The sequence below is a fragment of the Malaya genurostris genome, chromosome 3 (genome assembly GCF_030247185.1).
Source record: "Malaya genurostris strain Urasoe2022 chromosome 3, Malgen_1.1, whole genome shotgun sequence".
NCBI classification, from domain to species: Eukaryota; Metazoa; Arthropoda; class Insecta; order Diptera; family Culicidae; genus Malaya; species Malaya genurostris.
The window spans coordinates 291,995,953-292,016,666 of record NC_080572.1 but is presented as its reverse complement, the minus strand read 5'-3'; the positions used below and the strand labels follow the sequence as shown (position 1 = coordinate 292,016,666).

Sequence of the window (20,714 nt, the reverse complement as noted above, 5' to 3'; positions counted from 1 at the left end):
GCAATTCTGATACCTATCTACAGAGAAAGGCAAAACCTTGCCATGAAAACCGTAAAAATATATACAATCTGCGTTTTCGATCACTAAATTCGATTTTTTTTATATTGAGATACATCCAGCAAAAAAAATCAAGAAATCGAATCCTACACTGAACGAAAAATCACAAGATTTGATACTTTTTGCATATATAGACGATAGAGGTTTCTGTACAATCTCCTCACAAAATGAGTGACATTCGATTTTTGGATGATAATGACCCTCAGTTTAGTTTTATTTTTCAATAAATTGACACTGGAAAAAAACATTCAGTTTGGACAAGATAAAGTTTTAGTTAGACACTCTACTACCATCTACTTGAAAGCGCCTATTTTTGAATGGAATTTTCATTCTATGTGGGATCAAATTTGACCAAAATCACATGTGTTATTTTTTTGCAAAACGATTTTACATTTTTTAAAGTCAATTTTTGTCAGTGTATGACTCGGTTAGAAATATTTTTAGTGTATTCCAACATAAAACTAATTTTGTGACAATCACTTTGCAGGGTACGTCATTTTTCGACAAAAAAAAATTGGTAAAAAAACGGGCAGGTAATGTCACAGACATAACTGGAGGGCGTGAATACGAATAAAATCTACATAGCTCTTTCACACTACTGAAAATCAATAATCGTATGTACTTTAAATTGTTACGAGTTAGTTAGTAAATTTAGTTCTAGAATTCTGAAACTGAACTCATTTTCCGAATTTAGTTCTAGAACATGAATTCCGGGTCTGAATTAAAAAACTGGATTCCGTTGCAAAATCCGGAATTCAAGAAATGTGTTTCGTGCATGCAGGATCTAATTCTGAATCCTAATTCAGAAAGTAAATTCTAATACAGAAATTCAGGTTTACAGTTCAGATCTAAAATTTAGTTCCAGAACAAAAATCTAAAAGTCATGCTATAAATTTGGATCCAGCGTTCTGAAATTGAATTTCTGAATCAAAATTCTAAAATCAAATTCCGAACATAAATAAAGGAGCTAAATTCAGTTTCCTTCAGCGAATCACTTTTTATGTCCTCGATCGAGTGATGGCGCGTTCTCTGGAGTGGATATTTTAGTTTTGGAAAGAGGAAAAAGTCACTGGGGGCCATATCTGGTGAATACGGTGGCCGAGCGATGACTTTTGTTCCGTGTTTGGCCAAAAATTCAGTCACAATCATGCAAAAAATTCAGCAAAACATTTTACAAAATGTGCTGAGACAATCCACAGGTGATGCCAAGATCCTCTGCTATCTCTCTAATGCTAACACAACGTTTTTTCCAGCACAATTTCCTTCACATTTCCGATGTTATTGTCGTTAACAGAGGTGAACAGGTGAGCTGCTGCTGAGGCAAATTTTCTACGATCTTACGACCCTCACTGAATGATTTATGCCTACTCAAAAACTTGCGTTCTCGGCAGAGTAGACACCCTAAAACACTTTTCAGGCAACATTTTTAGTGATTTCGTAGCCCAAATTCCATTTGAAACACAAAATTTTAAGCAAACTCGTTGTTTTAGTGTCGTAAACAAACAGCTGCCAAACATACACTAATTGACATATCCCGCTCAAACTTTACAGGAATGCCAAATGAGGTTGAATTACCGATTGGTCGAATCGGGAGAATTGGACTCTGTCGAGATGTGGTCCAAGTAGGAAATGGTGTCACATGACATACGGCACGCGTAACCATGCACCAATCGAACCATACACGGTTGTGTCGTTGATTACGTTACTTACTCAAGTCCATGTTCATTTTTTTATCAATCGCGAGAGCAATTTGGAAACATTATTACCTACAAGCAACATGAACTAAATCAAACACAAACTCTACCAATTTTCCATAACAAGTTTGTATTTACAAAACTTAAATCAGCATATACCAACAGTGTCACTCGACCAATTGCTGGAATCTAATCAGTCCATTCGGAGAACGAATCAGCATCATCAGCTTGGCCTCAGTTCACTCAACCACAAGCGACACTTCGTCTTCATTTAGCGGAACCGGCTGCGGATCGTCGGATTTGAAACGGACAAAGTTGGATCCACTCTGGGAGACCGGATCGTAGCTGAAAAGTCGACCCAAAGCCACGACACTCAGCATGATGTGGAGGGTAATGTCTGCAATGAATCGTCAGTTCTCCGTATTGTTCCGGGAAAATGCAATTTGTTAAAATACTAACACAGAACAACGGTTGCGGTTACCGGATTCAGAAGCGCTATCTTGTACCATCTCTCGTTCTGCCAAACCAGTGCGATGTCACGAATGAACAGGAAGAACAGATCCACCATGTACAAGATCGTAAAAGGGATCAAACATACTTTCACTTCCTGTAAGTTGAAGTCCAATGTAGGATCAATCAAGGAAATCAGGGAGACACGAAAAATACCTTATAAACGCCGTAGAGCATTGTGATGCCAACAGTAAACCAGAGAGCTCCGAAAACGAGTGCCGCACTTCCCATAAAGCGATAATCGTAAACTGCAATTAAATCTCGTTTTTTTAGAATCCTTCTCGACAGTAAACTCTTCATTTCGTACTCACATTCTTCCAGAGGAAACACGAAATCCGTGGCATTATAGATAATAAACGACATCAGAATTGATCCCAGAATGGTTCCGATCGCCAGCACATATCCCTGGAATTTTATATAAAACCGCAAGTAGCGCTCCATTCTGCACCGAACTCTGAACAACGTTGATCGCCGGATAATTGCAACTAACTAATCAGCACTAACGTTAGAATTAAAAAAAAACACAACTACACAAGTACTGACCACTTGATGGGACCGTTAGTTAGTTGTCGGCTGGTTGGTGGTGTGCTAGTGATCTTGAAAATAAACTTGATCGGTTCGTTGCAACTGTTTAGAGTAGGACAGACTACACATAGGGAGCGGAATTAACACGACGCACAACGACATAACGGCGATAAGAAGTTCTATTATAAAAACAGTCCGTACTCTAGCCGTAGCAGCATGTGAGTCACGATGTACTATTTTGAAAGCTTTATGCTCCTGGGCTGCTCTGACAGATCATCACAAGCGTAATCTGTTCAGTCATAGGGTTTTTTTTCATGAAACATTTTCGATCGAGGATAGGATTACTACCATGGGAAATTCGTAATTAAGAAAAAGGTTTTCCAACTAACCTTTCGGTTTGTATAGAACATCTACACGCAATTAATCCAAGGTAATATTTGATGCAGAAATTGCACAGACGAAAAATTAGATATAGAAGATCTTTTATTTTATACGTTTCGCTTTCAGCTCATCAGTGCGTCAGCAGCCGTTACGCAACCTAACGGTTCAACATAAGCCGCTGAGCAGCTTCTTTTATATTAGAAAATGAGATTTAAAAAATTAAAATTCAAGTAAATAAATGTGTAGAAGTACCAGGGGCGCACGTTTAAAATATCGTTTTTTCATCAATAATAATCGAGTATTCAAGAACGTTGGGTTGTCCCATCCATGGAACGAAGTGATCATTAAAAAGGCCAAAACTAGTGAAAAAAAAAACAGGTGCGGTAGATGTTCCCAATCAAGTGTAAAAACGGCTTCTTAGATCACTTTGGCTGAATGTGGCGGAGCGTTGGCATGATGCAAAATGACTCTGCTCTGTCTTTGAGCTTATTCTGGCCGGTTTACGATTAAGGTTTAGTTCAAATTGATCATTTGTTTTGTGACAGCGAACAGTATTGACTGTTTCTTCGGGCTTGAGTTGCTTGAAAGTGCCAAGCCTAACAAAGAGAACATGATTTTTTTGGTTCGAAATTAACTTTGTTCATTAACATAATCTCCATCAAGAGCAACGCAATCATTCCAGCGCCGCTCTAACATTTCAATACCACTTTTGTAGAACGATTTATCTTTTCAGTGATAAACTCTCCATTCGTGCAAAATTTCCAACCGGCGAGCATTTTTTTCTGATCTATGAACACCCAGTAGTCACTGGGAGCCAAATCTGGCGAATACGGTGGATGTGGGATTCAATTCATGTAGTTTTGCCATTGTTCTGATTGACTTGTTACACGGTGCGTTGTCTTGATGAAACAACATTTTTTTTTGCCATATTTGCAGGAAAACACCATTATCAGTGAATATTATATTATATTGAAGTGTTTGAAGGCTGAAGTCAACCCGGGACGAAATATTACACCACCTTACCTTACCTTACCAAACAGCTATAGGCCTGGGGTGTCCTTTGCTGTATCAAGCATACGTCTCCACATTACTCGGTCCATGGCTGCTCGTCGCCAGCCACTCAAGGCACGGATGCTTCTGAGATCACCCTCCACTTGATCGATCCACCTTGCTCGCTGCGCTCCTCTTCTTCTTGTACCAGTCGGATTAGATTCAAGAACCATTTTCACTGGGCTGTCGTCCGCAATCCTTATGACATGCCCAGCCCATCGTAGACGTCCGATTTTTAGCTGTCCGTACGATGGTTCTCCTAGCAGCTGTTGCAATTCGTGATTCATACGCCGTCTCCACGTTCCGTTTTCCATCTGCACTCCGCCATCGATGGTCCTCAGTACCATTCTTTCGAAAACACTGAGGGCGCGTTGGTCCTCTGCCAACATAGTCCAGGTCTCGTGGCCATAGAGAACAGCCGGTCTAATGAGCGTTTTGTAGATGGTCAATTTCATGCGGTGGCGTACTTTTCTCGATCGAAGGGTTTTTCTGAGTCCAAAGTACGCACGATTCCCTGCCAAAATACGTCTATGAATTTCTCTGCTGGTGTCATTATCGGCGGTCACCAGTGAGCCCAAATACACGAACTCGTCAACCACCTCGATATCGTCACCGTCTATCAATATTCGTGGTGGGAGGCGTGGTGTTTCTTCTTTAGAGCCTCTTCCTCTTATGTATTTTGTTTTCGACGCATTTATGGCCAGTCCGATATGCCTAGCTTCAGCTTTCAGTCCGATGTAGGTTTCCGTCATCCTCTCAAGGTTACGTGTCACAATATCAATATCGTCAGCGAAGCCAAAAAGTTGTACGGACTTTCGGAAGATCGTGCCACTCGTGTCGATCCTAGCTCTTCGAATCACACCTTCCAAAGCAATATTGAACATCACCTTGCCGTAGCCCTCTCCGAGATTCGAAGGGACTCGAGAGCGTGCCAGATACTCGGACGTAGCACATCACTCTATCCATCGTTGCTTTAACTAATCGCGTCAGTTTATCCGGGAAACCGTATTCGTGCATTATCTGCCATAGCTGTTCTCGATCGATTGTGTCGTATGCCGCTTTGAAGTCAATGAATAGGTGATGCGTGGGTACGTTGTATTCACGACACTTCTGGAGTACTTGTCTTATCGCGAATATGTGATCCGTAGTGGCGCGGGCTCCAGTAAATTCCGCTTGGTACGGTCCTACGAATTCCTTAGCTATTGGTGATAGACGACGGCAAAGGATTTGGGAGAGTACCTTGTAGGCGGCGTTCAGCAATGTGATTGCGCGGTAATTGCAACAATCTAGCTTGTCGCTCTTTTTGTAGACGGAACATACCACTCCATCCATTCATTCCTGCGGTAGAATCTCCTCCTTTCAAATCCTAAAAATCATCCAGTGCAGCGCTCTAGCCAGTGCCTCTCCTCCATGTTTGAGCAGCTCGCCTGGCAACTGGTCATTGCCCGCGGATTTGTTGTTCCTCAGCTTGCCGATCTCCTCAATTATCTCCGACAGATCAGGGGCTGGGAATCTGTCGTCGGCTGAGCGTGCACCCAGATTGATTCCTGTGTCGTTCTCTGTATCTTGTACTTCGCCCTTCAGATGCTCGTCATAGTACTGCTTCCACCTGTCGATCACCTCACGTTCGTTCGTGAGAAGGTTACCACTGGTATCTCTGCACATTTCGGCCTGTGACGTGTAGCCTCTACGTGAGCGGTTCACCTTCTCATAGAATTTCTGTGTATCATTTGCGCGGTACAGCTGTTCCATCGCTTCGCGATCTTGGTCTTCCTGAAGGCGCTTTTTATTCCGGAAAACCGTGTTCTGTCTGTTCCGTGCCTGTCTGTATCGTTCCTCGTTCGCTCTAGTGCGGTGTTGCAGCATCCTCGCCCTTGCTGCATTCTTCTCTTCGACCAACTGCTGACATTCGCCGTCAAACCAGTCATTTCCTCGATTCGATAACATCGTACCTAGAACGGTTGCAGCAATGCTACTCTAGGTTTAACGTATGACAAAAAACTCACATTCAAGCATCACATTGAAGGAATCCAGGCAAAGTGTAATAAATATATTAAATGTTTATATTCAATTGAATCGATTCGCTCTCTGTATTAGTTAGTAAGTTAGTAGTAGAAACTACAGTTGACAATATTTTAGGGCATAGTTATAAATAAGGAGTGTATCGAAAAGTAGTTAGCAACATTGATTATTGAATAAAAAAACGATAAAAAACAAATTTTTACATCAGTTTTCGATATATTGTAGAAAAATTACATTTTTATGCATTTCACTGATTATATTGAAGAAAATCCTAGTTTCTGTGAAACGCTCGCACTTTGGATTTGACATTCTTCATTAAATTCTGCACGAATTGTACATTATTTTTTGACAACCACTGTAGAACGGAGTTGGGGTCGTCAAATGGTGAGATAACTAAGTCCTCACAAGTTCCTATCTCATGCCTCCCCGAGCGTCTATGATGACATTTGGTCAATAGAACGGCGTCGACTGGGTGCTTTCGCCTTCTGCGTTTATAGCAGAATGAGAGGGTGCGAATGATAAATACTTTAGGATCGGGTTTAACTTATAAATCATGTTAAACCCGATCCTAAAGTATTTATCATAGTATATTACAACATATAATTCTGTTGTTTAATACATCGTACCCTCACAGGTTCCTGTCTCATGCCTACACGTGTGTCTTTGGTGACAATTGGTCAATGGAATGCGTTGATGGCAGAAATGGTATATAAATTCAAGCCCATTATATATCACAGCCTATCGCAACATATCATATTTTTTTCATTCTATTATTTATTATATATTTGATTGCACTATATTTTATTGTTTTTCATTATTATTATTATTAGAAGAGAAATATTCTACTTCCTGCAGTGTTGCGAAGATAGAAGAGCATAACTGACACTCTACATTAACTGTTATTTTGTATATTGTTTTGTAAATAATATATTATAAAACAATATACAAAATAACAGTTAATTATAGTATATTATTTTATATTGTATGACATTTTATTATATTATATTATATTATATTATATTATATTATATTACATTATTTTTTAATCTATTATATCATTTTATGTTATATTAATTTCATTACACTATGTTTCATTGTATATATCAATATAAAACATTTATCACGGGGACGTAAAGAGGAGGGAGAATCCGGGCATCGGACGAATTGATGACTGGACGAGGGATTGTGGATAGCCAGCCCAAGTCACTTGAAGGAAACTTGTTTCCTTCTGAAGGTTTGACATGAGTCTGACGCGCCCTTCTCAAACAAACCATCAGGCGGGTTCAAGCATGTATAGCGAAATGCTTCATCCATGCACTGGATATTATGGTTGGAAGAGCATCTTTTATTCCTGCGGAATACGAGTAAGTGACTCTACTTACGTATCCGCCCAACCCTTTTTGTTCGCTTTTCGGTAACAGCTATAGTAAGAAGGTGAATGGATGAGTCATATCGGGGCTACTGTAAGTCTACCCGCATCCACTGGCAAGTCCTTGAACTGATGGTGGCTTCACTTCACATCACATCACATCACATCACCACTGTAGAACGGAGTTGGCGTAGTGGGCTGAAGCCAAATCCGACCAGAAGAGAGGAGGAGCCTTATGCTTTCTGTACAGTGGCAGCATTCTCTTCTTCAAACATTCTTACTCGTACACCTTGGCATTAATTGTGCCCTTCGTGAAGAAAATCGACGATGGTAAACCACAGGTACAAATTGCTTGCCAGACCAACACCTTCTGTCCAAACTTTTCCATCGCCACCGTGGTGTCAGCGTCGTCCAGGTTCTGGTACACCTATTTCGTATAATATTGCGGTCCTGGCAGCGCTCGAGAGTCTTCCTTGGCGTAGGTTTCGTCGCCGATCAGAATGCATCCGTCTTTATTCTGTAGAATCCGGTTATACAGTTTTCGCGTTCTTGTTTTGGCCTTAACTTGCTGTACCAGGGACTTTTTCGGCACCTTCTGTTTCTTGTACGTTTTCAGTGAGTTCCGAACTTTGATCCCTTGAATCATCCCGATGCTGATGTTGAACTGCTTGGCCAAATCCCGCGTCGACGCCGATGGGTTTTTCCTGATGTACTCAACCACTTTTAAGTCCCGGCCGGGCTGGCTGGGACCCGTTTTCCTACCGGATCGGGGCAAATCCTTCATAGAAAGGGTCTTACCGAACTTCTCGATAATATTTTTGACACTGGTGTGGTGCACTTTCACCCGTTTTGCAATTTCGTTGTATGTGACATCACTTTCTGAGCACCAAGTGTGCAGAATTTTCTTTCGCGTTTCCGGATCAATTCGACTCATAGCGCAGCTGTTATTGACATGTAAACAAACATGTCACCGCATAACACGCTGCAGAAAATTAAGCCATTTCAGAGTAATAACTGTTTGAATGTTGCTACCTACTTATCGATACACTCCTTAATCTGAGTTCATTGCATTTCATGTCTAAATATCTTGAAAATGATTACTTCTATCTTGGGAAGAAGTTCGCCATAAGGTAATTTACTTCTTTTCATGTGATGCTCACAAATCATTGACGACAGCAGAATTTTTTCGTGCCTATTAACCTAGATTTTAAAACCATCTCATTTATAGAAGTTTTTGATTTTCGCTCTAATTTCAATGTAATTGGTTCAGCGGCGAAAACTACCGATTCACTTAACCCCGAGCGTATTTTCATACTTTAGTGACCTCCAAGGAATAAATACGCATAAATATTCACCAATCAACAACTAATTTTCGTAGGTTTCTGGTTTTGTTTTCTCAAACATCTTATTCGAAAAATGTAGATTGGAGAAGTTATCCTCTGCGCACTGCAACAGTAACGAATATTTAATTTCTCTTCTAATCTCAAAAATTTCTGTCGGTAAAGTAGATTCAACAAAATGTATTTCAAGATTCTATAAGGAACAGATTTCGAAAAAGAAGGTGCGGTTCGATTCTTCCCGTGCACCTCACAGTCTTGGTCTTCCCTACATTAGAAATCGATGTAAGCACAGTTTCAGAGTTTCATGTTTTCTTGTTTTATCCATAATCGAGAAGCGAAGACGGACATAACCTAAGTTAATGTTTGTATCATTGATAAATTGAAAGAGTTCGTTTGTATGACAGTTTGTAGGTTTTGCCCTGTTACCGCCGATCGGATCTAGATGGAATACACCTTCCATTTAGAGCTTTTGATCACTATTTCTGGCACTTTCCGAACCGGAGTTTAAAGACCGAAGAAGACGAAGTGAGTTTGTACGGCCATCAAATGATCTGACCTACAAATTGAAATGATTTCAAAAACAATGTTGGTGGGTCAATGTTGCTTTCAATTTTCTGCAGGTCGGTTGAGTCAATTCTGAGAAACGGGTGTAGGCTTCATTTCGATGGGACCATGTACGCTTTTCATTTGAATCCAAGTTTGGGAGAATCGGTTTAGCTATCGCTGAGAAAATTGAGTGCATAAGATTTCCAAACACATATCTCTCCGTAGCTCCGGAACGGAGAGTCGGACCAGTAAAACAGAAACAAGATCGCGGTAGGCGCGTATTAAAAGTCATATATTTCGCAAAACAAACAAAATTCTACATTTCACTCCATACTACATATGATAGATACTACGACCGTAAAAACTAATTTCGCCAAGGTGCACGGTTTGGTTCCTTTTCGGACAACTGTTCCAAAATGAGTAAACAATTGGAACGTACAGAATAATAACAGCCACACAAATCAACATCTTTCGTTCTGAAAAATTCTTGAAAACACAATCAACACTGTAAATAGTCACATTGAACTGGCTCGCTGGAATAAGAAGATCGTAACGTGGAAGGTCACACGTGGAAACTATCTCCAGGCGTTTCTTGTCTGCCGTGTCGATGATGCCCAACTTTCCCGAGAATGTATGCAAATCGTAGTACAGCAGATGTGTTATGACCAACGCTTTCATGGTATTATTTCGCGAGCGAATGTAAGCACCACATTCCGAATTATTTTTCCATTGAAAGCAATGATTCATCTGCTGTGTAATTTCGTTGCGCTGACTGAATGGTGATTGCAATGTAAGTTCTCCGATCCGTCGAGGGAACCGAATGCTAATGTATTTATCGATTCTGCTCAGACCCATACTGAAATAATCCGCATCTAGCAACTCATACGACGTTTCATTCCGGATCAGGACATCAATGCATGGATGGCGTTTCAAATGCACGACGATATGGTAGATCTGAATGATGTCGATCTCGCTACTCGTTAGGAATTGTTGCTCGATTTGATCGATGATCGATTCGGTCACGACGAATGGCTGTAGGCTTTTCGTTCGATCGCATTGCTTCAGAGTGTAGGCTTTTCGGGCGGCAACCGTCAACAAACCGTCAATCAGAAGCACTGTGATTAGCATACTTTCGGGCCCAATGTTTCAGTCAGACTGGAACGATAAACGAATTCACGAAATCAATGAATCAATCATTACCAATTGGCTCACGAAAAGCTAATTCTATTTGCTCAATTCAATTGGTTATGATAGGGAAATCCGCATAGCTTCATTAAATCGATAGTTAATGAGCTTAATTTGTGTACACTTTCCCTAATCATGGAGAAACTATTTCCTGGGTACGAAGAAAATGTTGCAACCTAACTAACACCAACTTCAATTCATCTGTCATTTGAAGATTCTTATATCTGATACCCAAACAATAAAAAGTTTGACAGTAACCGAAAAAAAAAATCCAATTTATTGCTGCCTAAAATCCTCTGGCTAATTTGATACAACCCTCTGGATACCTCGATACCAGAGCGTGCGAATTGAAGAGAATTTCACCCACTGTGCTATTCACAAACATTCGTATGTCGGGTAAAATTCACAGCGCTTTGTTCGTTCATTAGTTCATGAACATGTGCGCCAGAAGATGACTAGCGTTATGAGGTTAGCAATTGATGAATGGCTCTCATTTTTAAGATGCCCATGAGACAACTAGATTCAGAAATTTTAGTTCCAACGAATATTAACTTTGAAAACCTTGATTTTAGAGTTTCTAGCTTGTATACACAGTGTAAACTCCCAAGAAACAAATTGATTGTTTAGAAAATGGGCTCAAATGCAAATTTGGTCTTAGAGTGCAAACATTGTGCTCAAAAATGATTTCTGTAAACCTACACTGAAAAAACACCGTATGACCTTGCTTCGCGTCTTGTAGCACGCCGTGAAGCAAAGTTCTTCATTCTCACGCAATAGTAACGAGAGCGAATCCTTCTTTCCATTGCATTGTCATGGATTGCTTAGTTCATGTGATATCACTCAAAGCAGTTTACTCGGAATTAGTTTTACACTTTGGCTTTTAGGATAGCTGGCGGTCGAATTAGATAGCTAGTTAAAATCCGTTTTTGCCGATAAACTTACCGCTTCTGATCTGACTTTGCAGTTGCGCCTGCGGACAAAACACAGGTTTTCGTGACAAACAAGACTGTATTTGATTGTACAAGTAGGAGCGCCTAAAAGTGCATTTTCCACACCAAAGGACCTGTGAAGTTTTTGGTTAATCTGGCAAGCTGCCAAAACAGCGGAGAAATGCTATAGTGGTATGGATTTTTTTTTTCGAAAAGGACTTCAATGACCTCAATTCCGCCCATTGAAAGAAGGTCACTGGAAATTCAACCTAGATGAAAAGATGATGGAACAAAATGGTTGCTAAGTTTTACAAACAAAGTGTCCAAAATATGGCGAGAGATATTCTAAAGAAAAGTTCGATATTTCATCATGGACTAAATTGTCATATATGAGACCGAAATGACTGAAGAACCTTATATTTTTTAATTGGTATTACCTATATTTTACTTATAATAAGACATCCCAGCAGTTTTAGGCAAAGGACACTACATGGTTGAGAGAGGTATACACAAAACCGCGGTAGAAATAGTGCAGAATGGCCAAAAAACTAGAGGCTGGGCTACTGATGAAGTAAAGGAATGCTAGAAAGTACAGTGCACAAAATAAACTTCCGAAAGTCGTCAAACTCCAGACAGTCGGCTGTCGAGAGATCTGCCACATCATTCGTTAGTTGATGTTCCCACTTTTGTCTTTACGATAAATAAGTATAATATTCATAGTTTATCGACCGAATGATTATGGAACAAAAAATGATCATAGCAAGCTGTGAAATACTATCTTGAACCCTGCTTTCAAATCAATATATTGAAATAAGTTTACTAGGGCAGCCGGCTACCGAGAAAATGTCGGCAACATTTAAAATATTGAAACTGTTGAATCATGCAAAAAAAAACATTCCAATTTACTGAATACTCTCATATCAAGAAAACAAAAGTAATGATTCCTTCATGGATAGAAGAGAACAATTAATTCACTTGAATAATATTTATTCTCATTTTCTTCAAAATTGGACACAAGTTTTCGTTTCAATAGGAAATGTCATCGTGCCAAATTTGATCAGTTTATTCCATATCGTTGTAGGAACATTTCAAATCGTTTCACAGTTTTGACATTTCCAATAGATTTTGCGAATTAGTGATTCTTCAATATGTTAAAATTTGAGTACCAAAACTTTTTAAACGCTTTCTAACACACAAAACTTAGAAAAGAGTAACAGATGTAACGCCTCGCAATTTTTGTACCTTTTAAAAATGTTACACATGTAAGGTTTTGTGACACCTAAACTTTAAAAAAAGGAACGCATGTAACACTTCGTAATACCTACAAATTACAAAAAAGTAGCGCATGTAACGCTTCGTAAGACCTATAACATACAAAAAAGTAACTCATGTAATCCTTCATAACGTCTCTAACTTACAAAAAATAACGTATGTAACACTTTGTTACGCTTGTAACGTACAAAAAAGTAACGCATGTAACGCTTCGAAACGCCTATGAAGTACAAAAAAGTAACTAATGTAACGCTTCGTAACGTCTTTAACTTACAAAAATGTAACGCATGTAACACTTCGTAACGCCTATGATGTACAAAAAAGTAACTTATGTAACGTTTCGTACGTCTACAAATTAGAAACAGTAACGCATGTAACGCTTCGTAACGCCTACATATCACAAAATAGTAACGCATGTAACCCTTCCTAACGTCTATAAAGATAACGAATGTAATGCTTCTTAACGTCTTTATCTTTCAAAAAAGTAACGAATGTAACGCTTCGTAACGCCTATAACTCACAAAAAAGTTACTCATGTAACGCTTCGTAACGCCTATAACGCCATGTAACCTTTCATAACGTCTATAACTTTCAAAACTGTAACGCATGTAACGCTTCGTAACAAATACAAGTTACAAAAAAGTAACTCATGTAACGCTTCGTAACGACTATGATGGACAAAAAAGTAACTAATGTAACGCTTCGTTCGTCCATAAATTAGAAACAGTAACGCATGTAACGCTTCGTAACGTCTACTTATTACAAAATAGTAACGCATGTAACCCCTCGTAAAGTCTATAAACATAACGAACGTAACGCTTCGTAACGCCAATAAATTATTAAAAGGCAACTCATGTAACGCTTCGTAACGCCTATAACTCACAAAAAAAGTTACTCATGTAACCATTCATAACGTCTATAACTTTCGAAACTGTAACGCATGTAACAGATCGGCTGAAAAGTTCGTATCGTTTCTATGAGAGGGCGCCACTAGAATTAAATCCATACCATTTTCAGTTAGAACCAACTTTCAAAAGATACGTGTATAAATTTGACAGCTGTCTGATTATTAGTTTGTGAGATATTGCATTTTGAGTGAAGCTACTTTTGTTATTGTGAAAAAAATGGAAAAAAAGGAATTTCGTGTGTTGATGAAACACTACTTTTTGATGAAAATTTCGTACTGGTCATATGAGCACCGAAGACGATGAACGCATTGGACTGTTACCGATGAAAACGTGAAAAAAATCCACAAAATGATTTTCAATGACCGTGAAGTGAAATTGATCGAGATAGCTGACACCCTAAAGATATCAAAGGAACGTTTTGGACATATTATTGACGAATATTTGGATATGAGAAAGCTTTGTGCAAAATGGGTGCCACGTGAGCTCACAATCGATCAAAAACAACAACGAATTGATGATTCTGAGCAGTGTTTGGAGCTGTTATATCGAAATAAAACCGATTTTTTTCGTCGATATATAACAATGGACGAAACATGGCTCCATCACTTCACTCCGGAGTCCAATCGACAGTCAGCTGAGTGGACTGCACGAGATGAACCGAACCCGAAGCGTGGAAAGACTCAACAATCGGCCGGTAAGGTTATGGCGTCTGTATTTTGGGATTCGCATGGTATAATTTTCATCGACTACCTTGAAATGGGAAAAACCATCAACAGTGACTATTAAATAGCGTTATTAGAACGTTTGAAGGACGAAATTTAAAAAAACGGCCTCATTTGAAGAAGAAAAAAGTTTTGTTTCATCAAGACAATGCACCGTGTCACAAGTCGATGAAAACCATGCTGAAATTGAACGAATTGGGCTTTGAATTGCTCCCTCATCCACCGTATTCTCCAGATTTGGCCCCCAGTGACTTTTTCCTGTACTCAGACCTCAAGAGAATGCTCGCTGGTAAAAAATTTAGAAGCAATGAAAAGGTAATCGCTGAAACTGAGGCCTATTTTGAGGCAAAAGACAAATCGTACTACAAAAATGGTATCGAAAAGTTGGAAGATCGCTATAATCGCTGTATCGCCTCTGATGGCAATTATGTTGAATAATAAAAACGAATTTTGGCAAAAAATGTGTGTTTCTATTAAACGATACGAACTTTTCAGCCGAACTGTTAACGCTTCGTAACACCTAAAAATTACAAAAAAGTAACTCATGTAACGCTTCGTAATGACTATTATGGACAAAAAAGTAACTGATGTAACGCTTCGTTCGTCCATAAATTAGAAACAGTAACGCTTGTAATCCTTCGTAACGTTTATAACTTACAAAAAAATAACGTATGTAACACTTCATAACACCTATAATTTACAAAAAAGTAACGCATCGTAATGCCTACAACGTTCAAAAAATTAATGAATGTAACGCTTCGTAACGCCTAGAATTATAAAAAAGTGACGGATGTAATGCTTCGTATAGTCATAACATACAAAAAAGTAATGCAAGTAACGCTTCGTAACGCTTGTATATATAAAAAGTAACGCATGTAACTTCCTTAAAAGTAACGCATCGTAACCGCAACAACCGCGTTTACCGCAAGAATTTAACCCTCATAACGGTTTTTAGCTTTCTTAATTCCCACAAAATAACTTATATGATTTGTAATCCTCAATTTAAGAAAATTATCATATGCAACGCTCTCTAGCTCACGGTAATTTCGAGTGAAAAGCTTCATAAAATGGAACATTTTCCCATATTAAGGACGAGTATAGTGTGATGAGAGTAAGTCGACACCCATCACGCAAACCGCCTGGGTTCGATTCCCAACCCGGTTATAGGGTCAGAAAGATTTTCCTTGTTCGAAAAAGCTAATGAACTAAAATTCCATAGTACTTTTACTCAGGCGTTGACTCAGATAGGCCTAAAAAACTTCGTAACGTATAAAGCTTCCAAAATTAGACTACTATTTTATGTATTTTATGTATTATTATTCTTGTCATTTATTTTACCCCGGTTTCATCATCCACTGTGACTGTTATAAGAACTATCAATCTTCTATTGATCTTTTCCAACCCTCAATAATAAGAACTATATTAGAACTGATACTAAACATTTTAAATTGTTACACGTTTTTTTTTATTTGTCCGACAAGATACTAACCGAAAAATCAGTCAAGTAAATTTGACGTTCTGCATGACTTGAGTTCAAACTGATTTTCCAATCCTTTACTGCTTCAGTAGCTTCGTCGTGCGTGCAAACACTTTATCCAACTTTCCTACGAAAATGTATCCAATCATCTGAAATGGATTTGTTTTGGTATCGAAAACATCTCCAAACATATGCACGGAGGGAAAGTTTCCACAGTGTTCGGTATCTGACAGATAGGAACGGATAGGAATACTTTATGCAAAGCTCTTACCTGCATCGTTCGTACTCAAATTATGCCACCCATAAGGAGTTATGATGGCGAAACAACATCCTAGCTACGGGAAAGAGTGTTTCTACCATCTTTCATCTCCATCTACGAGGCTAGTTTCAGGCGCTGGATGGATGGATGGATGGATGTATGGACGGATAGTTGCAGTAGGCGGTGAACTGTTCAACGCTAGTCAAACGACGGTCGGGTTAAAGGAAGCACACGATGCGATGGAACCAGGGAGATCAGTGTAAACAAATAATGTAGACAAATTGAAACATGTCATGCTAGTGCTTCCGAAGATAATGGTCGTGTGGGTGGAAACCGTACGGTAATTGGCGGTCCGTGCGGGTGATGCGTTGTATCATATTAAGAGATAGATTTAGGTACTTAGGTGGATTAGAATGCACAAACTTTAAGTGCGTGTCATCCCGGTGGGTGAGTCAATAGATTCGCTTACTTCCTTCGTTAGATTAATATAGCTGATAACTTACTGATACGGGGGATACTCGTATCTGTACTGTATTTTACTGTATTGTACTGTATTTTCGACCCCAAAAGCTTTCGTAATGTTTTTTACTCTCATATGCACTGTATTTTAATTTGTACTGTATTGTCCCATTGATATGTACTGTATTATTCAAATCAAAAATAAATACAGATTTTTAAGTCTTTAACGCATCGAATATCGATTTACCACAATAGAAGACGCCTACAAGTAGCAGTCGGACTAACAAAAAATCTGCCAGGCCGCAGAACGACCGACGACTTTTAAAGATTCATATCACTTTAACGATATGGATTTTCTGGAACTGTTCTTCCAATTTTACTATGGTTGATGTAAAATACGGCATTTTTAATTGGCATCTTGAACCTCTATATTAACATACATATTGCATTCAGGCTTACCCTTGTTAGATTCGCACATCTTCTTCTGGCATTGATAGTTTTGGACAAGGGTAAATATTCTTATCCCGACGAACTTTTTTAAAGATTCTGTAGATCTAATACGTTTTTATTTGTAATATTTTATTGATGAACAATGTGCCCAATTCTCGCCATTTGCGGGAAGTTTTACTTTTCTGTTACAATTCGAAAAAAATGCAGCTGAAGCGTGATGCTGCTCTGAGTGAAGGAATGTGTCGGGAGTGGTTTCAACGTTTTAAAAATGGTGATTTCGATGTCGAAGACAGACATGGTGGTGAAAGAGTGTTTGGTGGAATCAGCTCAGTGTGATTTACTACGAGCTCTTAAAACCGGGTGAAACCATCACAGGTGATCGCTACCGAACGCAACTGATGCGCCTTAGTCGCGCGCTAAAAGAAAAGTGGCCACAATATCAAGAGCGACATGACAAAATCATTCTCCAACACGACAATGCTCGGCCTCACGTCGCAAAAGTGGTCAACAAGTACCTAGAAACGCTGAAATGGGAAGTCTTGCCCCACCCGCCATATTCCCTAGATGTCGCCCCTTTTGACTTCCACCTATTCCGTTCGATGGCACACGGCCTGACAGATCAACATTTTTAATCCTTCAAAGAGTTGGAAAAATGGATTGCTTCATGGGTAGCGTCAAAAGAGGACTCCGTTTTTCGAGCCGGGATCCGAAAATTGCCGGAAAGATGGGAGAAAGTTGTCGCAAGCGACGGACAATACTTTGAATAATACATCTGTAAGAACTTTTTCGCAATAAAGCTTTTAATTTTGGAAAAAAACGGCGGAAGCAAAGTTGTACACCTGATATTTATTTTTATTTTTTTATTTGGAGCAGGAAAAAGCCCAATGGAGCTGAAATAATAATATCTCACTCCAGCAGGCATAAAACCTCCTCATCGTTTATATCAAAAGATTACAACAATCCAGCAGATACATGTATGTACTTAATACTATCAATTAAAACTAACCCTAGCTAACTAACTCTATAGTAATTAGATGACACTAAACCTATCGAGTAAACGATGATGATTTTGCATTAAAACTAGAGAAGAAAAGAAATATGCTTTAAAAAGGGAGGAATAAGGAGGGAGTGGTGAATGAGAGTTGGCGAACGAAACGGGGTTAGGTTCGGCATGTAGATCTAATTAGTGGTCGAAAAAGATGGTGGAAGACGGATAAAAAAAGAGGGCGAGCAAACGTGGTTAGAACCGACATATAGATCTAATTAGTGTTCGAAAAAATAGGAGAAGAACGATGAAGAGCGGAGAAGAGTGTTACAACAGGATTAGTTACAACGAGCGAATTTATTAGTTTTCAATGGAGATGGTGGAGAGAACGGAGGGGTGGTCGAGCGGAAAGAATGACCATTAGTATTATAACTGCAAAAATAAAGAATCGTGGAATAATCGTTGTATCGCATTACGAGAGAGATGAAAATCAAATTCCTGTGAGCAACTATTGAATAAACGGCACATACTGGAAAAGGGTTCATTATATCCGTAATTGGTTCTAGCATGGGGAATTCGTATAAATGGATGAGAACGAAGACTTCGACGATGAATGTCAAAATTGATCAATTGTAGGAGATCAGGACTGTCAACACGTGATAAGAGTCTTCAGGCAGTGTATGTTGGTAAAGTTCTTAGTGATCCGAAATATGAAGCCTAAGAGTTTAGAAGCTTTCGAAATTACATAATCGACATGATTCTTGAAATCCAACTTGTGATCGAGAATAACACCTAAGTCCTTAACCGAGGATTCACGTTTGAGGACATTTTGCAAGAGATGATAGTCATATGTAATTATTGAGCGTTTTCGGGAAAAAGATATAATGGAGCATTTGGAAGCGTTTAGTACCATCCTGTTATTGTGGCATCATTCGGCGAATGTGTCAAACTGAGCTTGCAGAAAACGTGCATCTTCTAGTTCCTTTATAGGATGATATAGTTTGAAGTCGTCAGCAAATGATAGTTTGAAACATTTCACGGAGAAGTTGAGATAATTGAGGTAGAGTAAAAATAGAATCGGTCCTAAGTGGCTTCCTTGAGGTACTCTAGAACTAACAGTTGTGAACTTTCCTATTTTCAACTGTTGTGAAGTCTCCTATTTTCACCGACATCTCGCGACCAGTAAGATATGAACGCATCCAATCCAGTAAAGCGCCACTAAAGCCCAGTCTGTCGGGTTTGGCAATTGTTATTTGATGATTTATTTTATCGAATGCCGCTGAAAAATCTGTGTAGATAGCATCAACCTGTAGATGCGATTGTAGAGATCGGATGGTAAAAGATGTGTAAGCTACAAGGTTTGTAGATGTTGACCTCTTAGGCATGAAACCGTGTTGAGTTTCCGATATGTAGTCCTTGCATTTGTGAGTTATGAAATCGAGAATAATTATTTCAAATAACTTGGACACAGCACATAGTGAAGCTATTCCACGGTAGTTAGGAATATCAGATTTGTTACCTTTCTTAAAAAACCGGAAAAATATATGATTTCTTCCAGGGGTCTGGGAAAGTCCCCGCATTAGGAGAATCGTTGAACAATATAGTCAGTGGTGTTAAGAGTGAATTCAAGCATTTTTTAGGACTATCGAAGGAATGATTTTGAGCACGCCGTGATTATCATGGTCGAGGTAATAGGAGGATGAGCTCCAACAGGAGAACGGAGAGGGACGTTCACGATTGCCTCTGATACTTCTTCGCTACTAAGAACTTCATTGGAGAAAACGCTACTGAAGTGCCTTCGAAAATTTGAATTCGTTGTGATGTCGGAGCTTTTTGTACACTGTTAAGAGTCAGCAATACATTATGCTTGTTTTAAATTAACTACATTCCCTATTGCTGTTGTAGTAAAGTCCCAAAGGGGCTCGGAAACTGGCGGAAACCATCCTTCGCATTCACTACTAATCTTTACAAAACGACGATGAGATTTTGATAACGTTTCAAACTGAAAACAAGCTTTATTTTGAATATTATTAGCTCACATAGATAAAACAATGCGCATATCCCACGCATTGTTAAATATGTAGTAGCTGAATCTATAGCTAGAATAATATCCATTAGACAAAATGAAAACAATGTAATGTTTTATGCAAGAAATGTTTGATGATAAATTCGTGCATTTTTTTAGTTTTTAATAAATTAAAAAATGCCTTAGAAAAGGGAAATGGATAAAATTGTTCAGATTATTAAAATAAATCATCTGATAATTATTTACTTTTTGTGTTTAGTCACTATTGTTAGATAAAATGCGTTTTGTTTTAAAGTCGATGTACTGTATTTTCTTGATTTTTACGCAAAATGTACTGTTTTTCGTAAAAAAAAACGATACGAGCGTTAGAGATACTCCATACTTAATTCAAGGAAGATGCTTCATTGATTAAATAATTGAAACAATGGGGAATCACTTTCAAAGTACGTAACTATCTGCGTTACTAGTTCAAGGTCAAGCACTGCACAGTGGGGAAAAAACGATCAAAAACGCGACTTTGCTCAATAATTTTATAAAAACATGAGCAA

At 38.8% G+C, this 20,714-nt stretch overlaps 2 protein-coding genes across 2 annotated transcripts in view; both read right to left on the bottom strand.

Annotated features, from left to right (window-relative positions):
- Positions 1-20,714, bottom strand: part of LOC131436695 (putative uncharacterized protein DDB_G0271606) — a 337,186-nt gene that overhangs the window by 190,502 nt on the left and 125,970 nt on the right. The window lies entirely within an intron of this gene.
- Positions 1,865-2,760, bottom strand: LOC131436700 (uncharacterized). The gene is made up of 4 exons (XM_058605565.1): positions 2,573-2,760; positions 2,418-2,509; positions 2,211-2,358; positions 1,865-2,148 (listed from the first exon to the last, which is right to left on the bottom strand). Exons 1-4 carry the CDS (start codon positions 2,700-2,702, stop codon positions 1,991-1,993), a joined length of 528 nt encoding a protein of 175 aa, XP_058461548.1. The 5' UTR covers positions 2,703-2,760; the 3' UTR covers positions 1,865-1,990.

Coding starts and splice junctions, on each gene's coding strand:
- LOC131436700 (XM_058605565.1), bottom strand. CDS start 2,702: ATGGAGCGCTACTTGCGGTTTTATATAAAATTCCAGGGATATGTGCTG. Junction 2,510..2,572: donor CGTGTTTCCTCTGGAAGAAT/GTGAGTACGAAA, acceptor ATTTAATTGCAG/TTTACGATTATCGCTTTATG. Junction 2,149..2,210: donor AACCGCAACCGTTGTTCTGT/GTTAGTATTTTA, acceptor GATTCATTGCAG/ACATTACCCTCCACATCATG.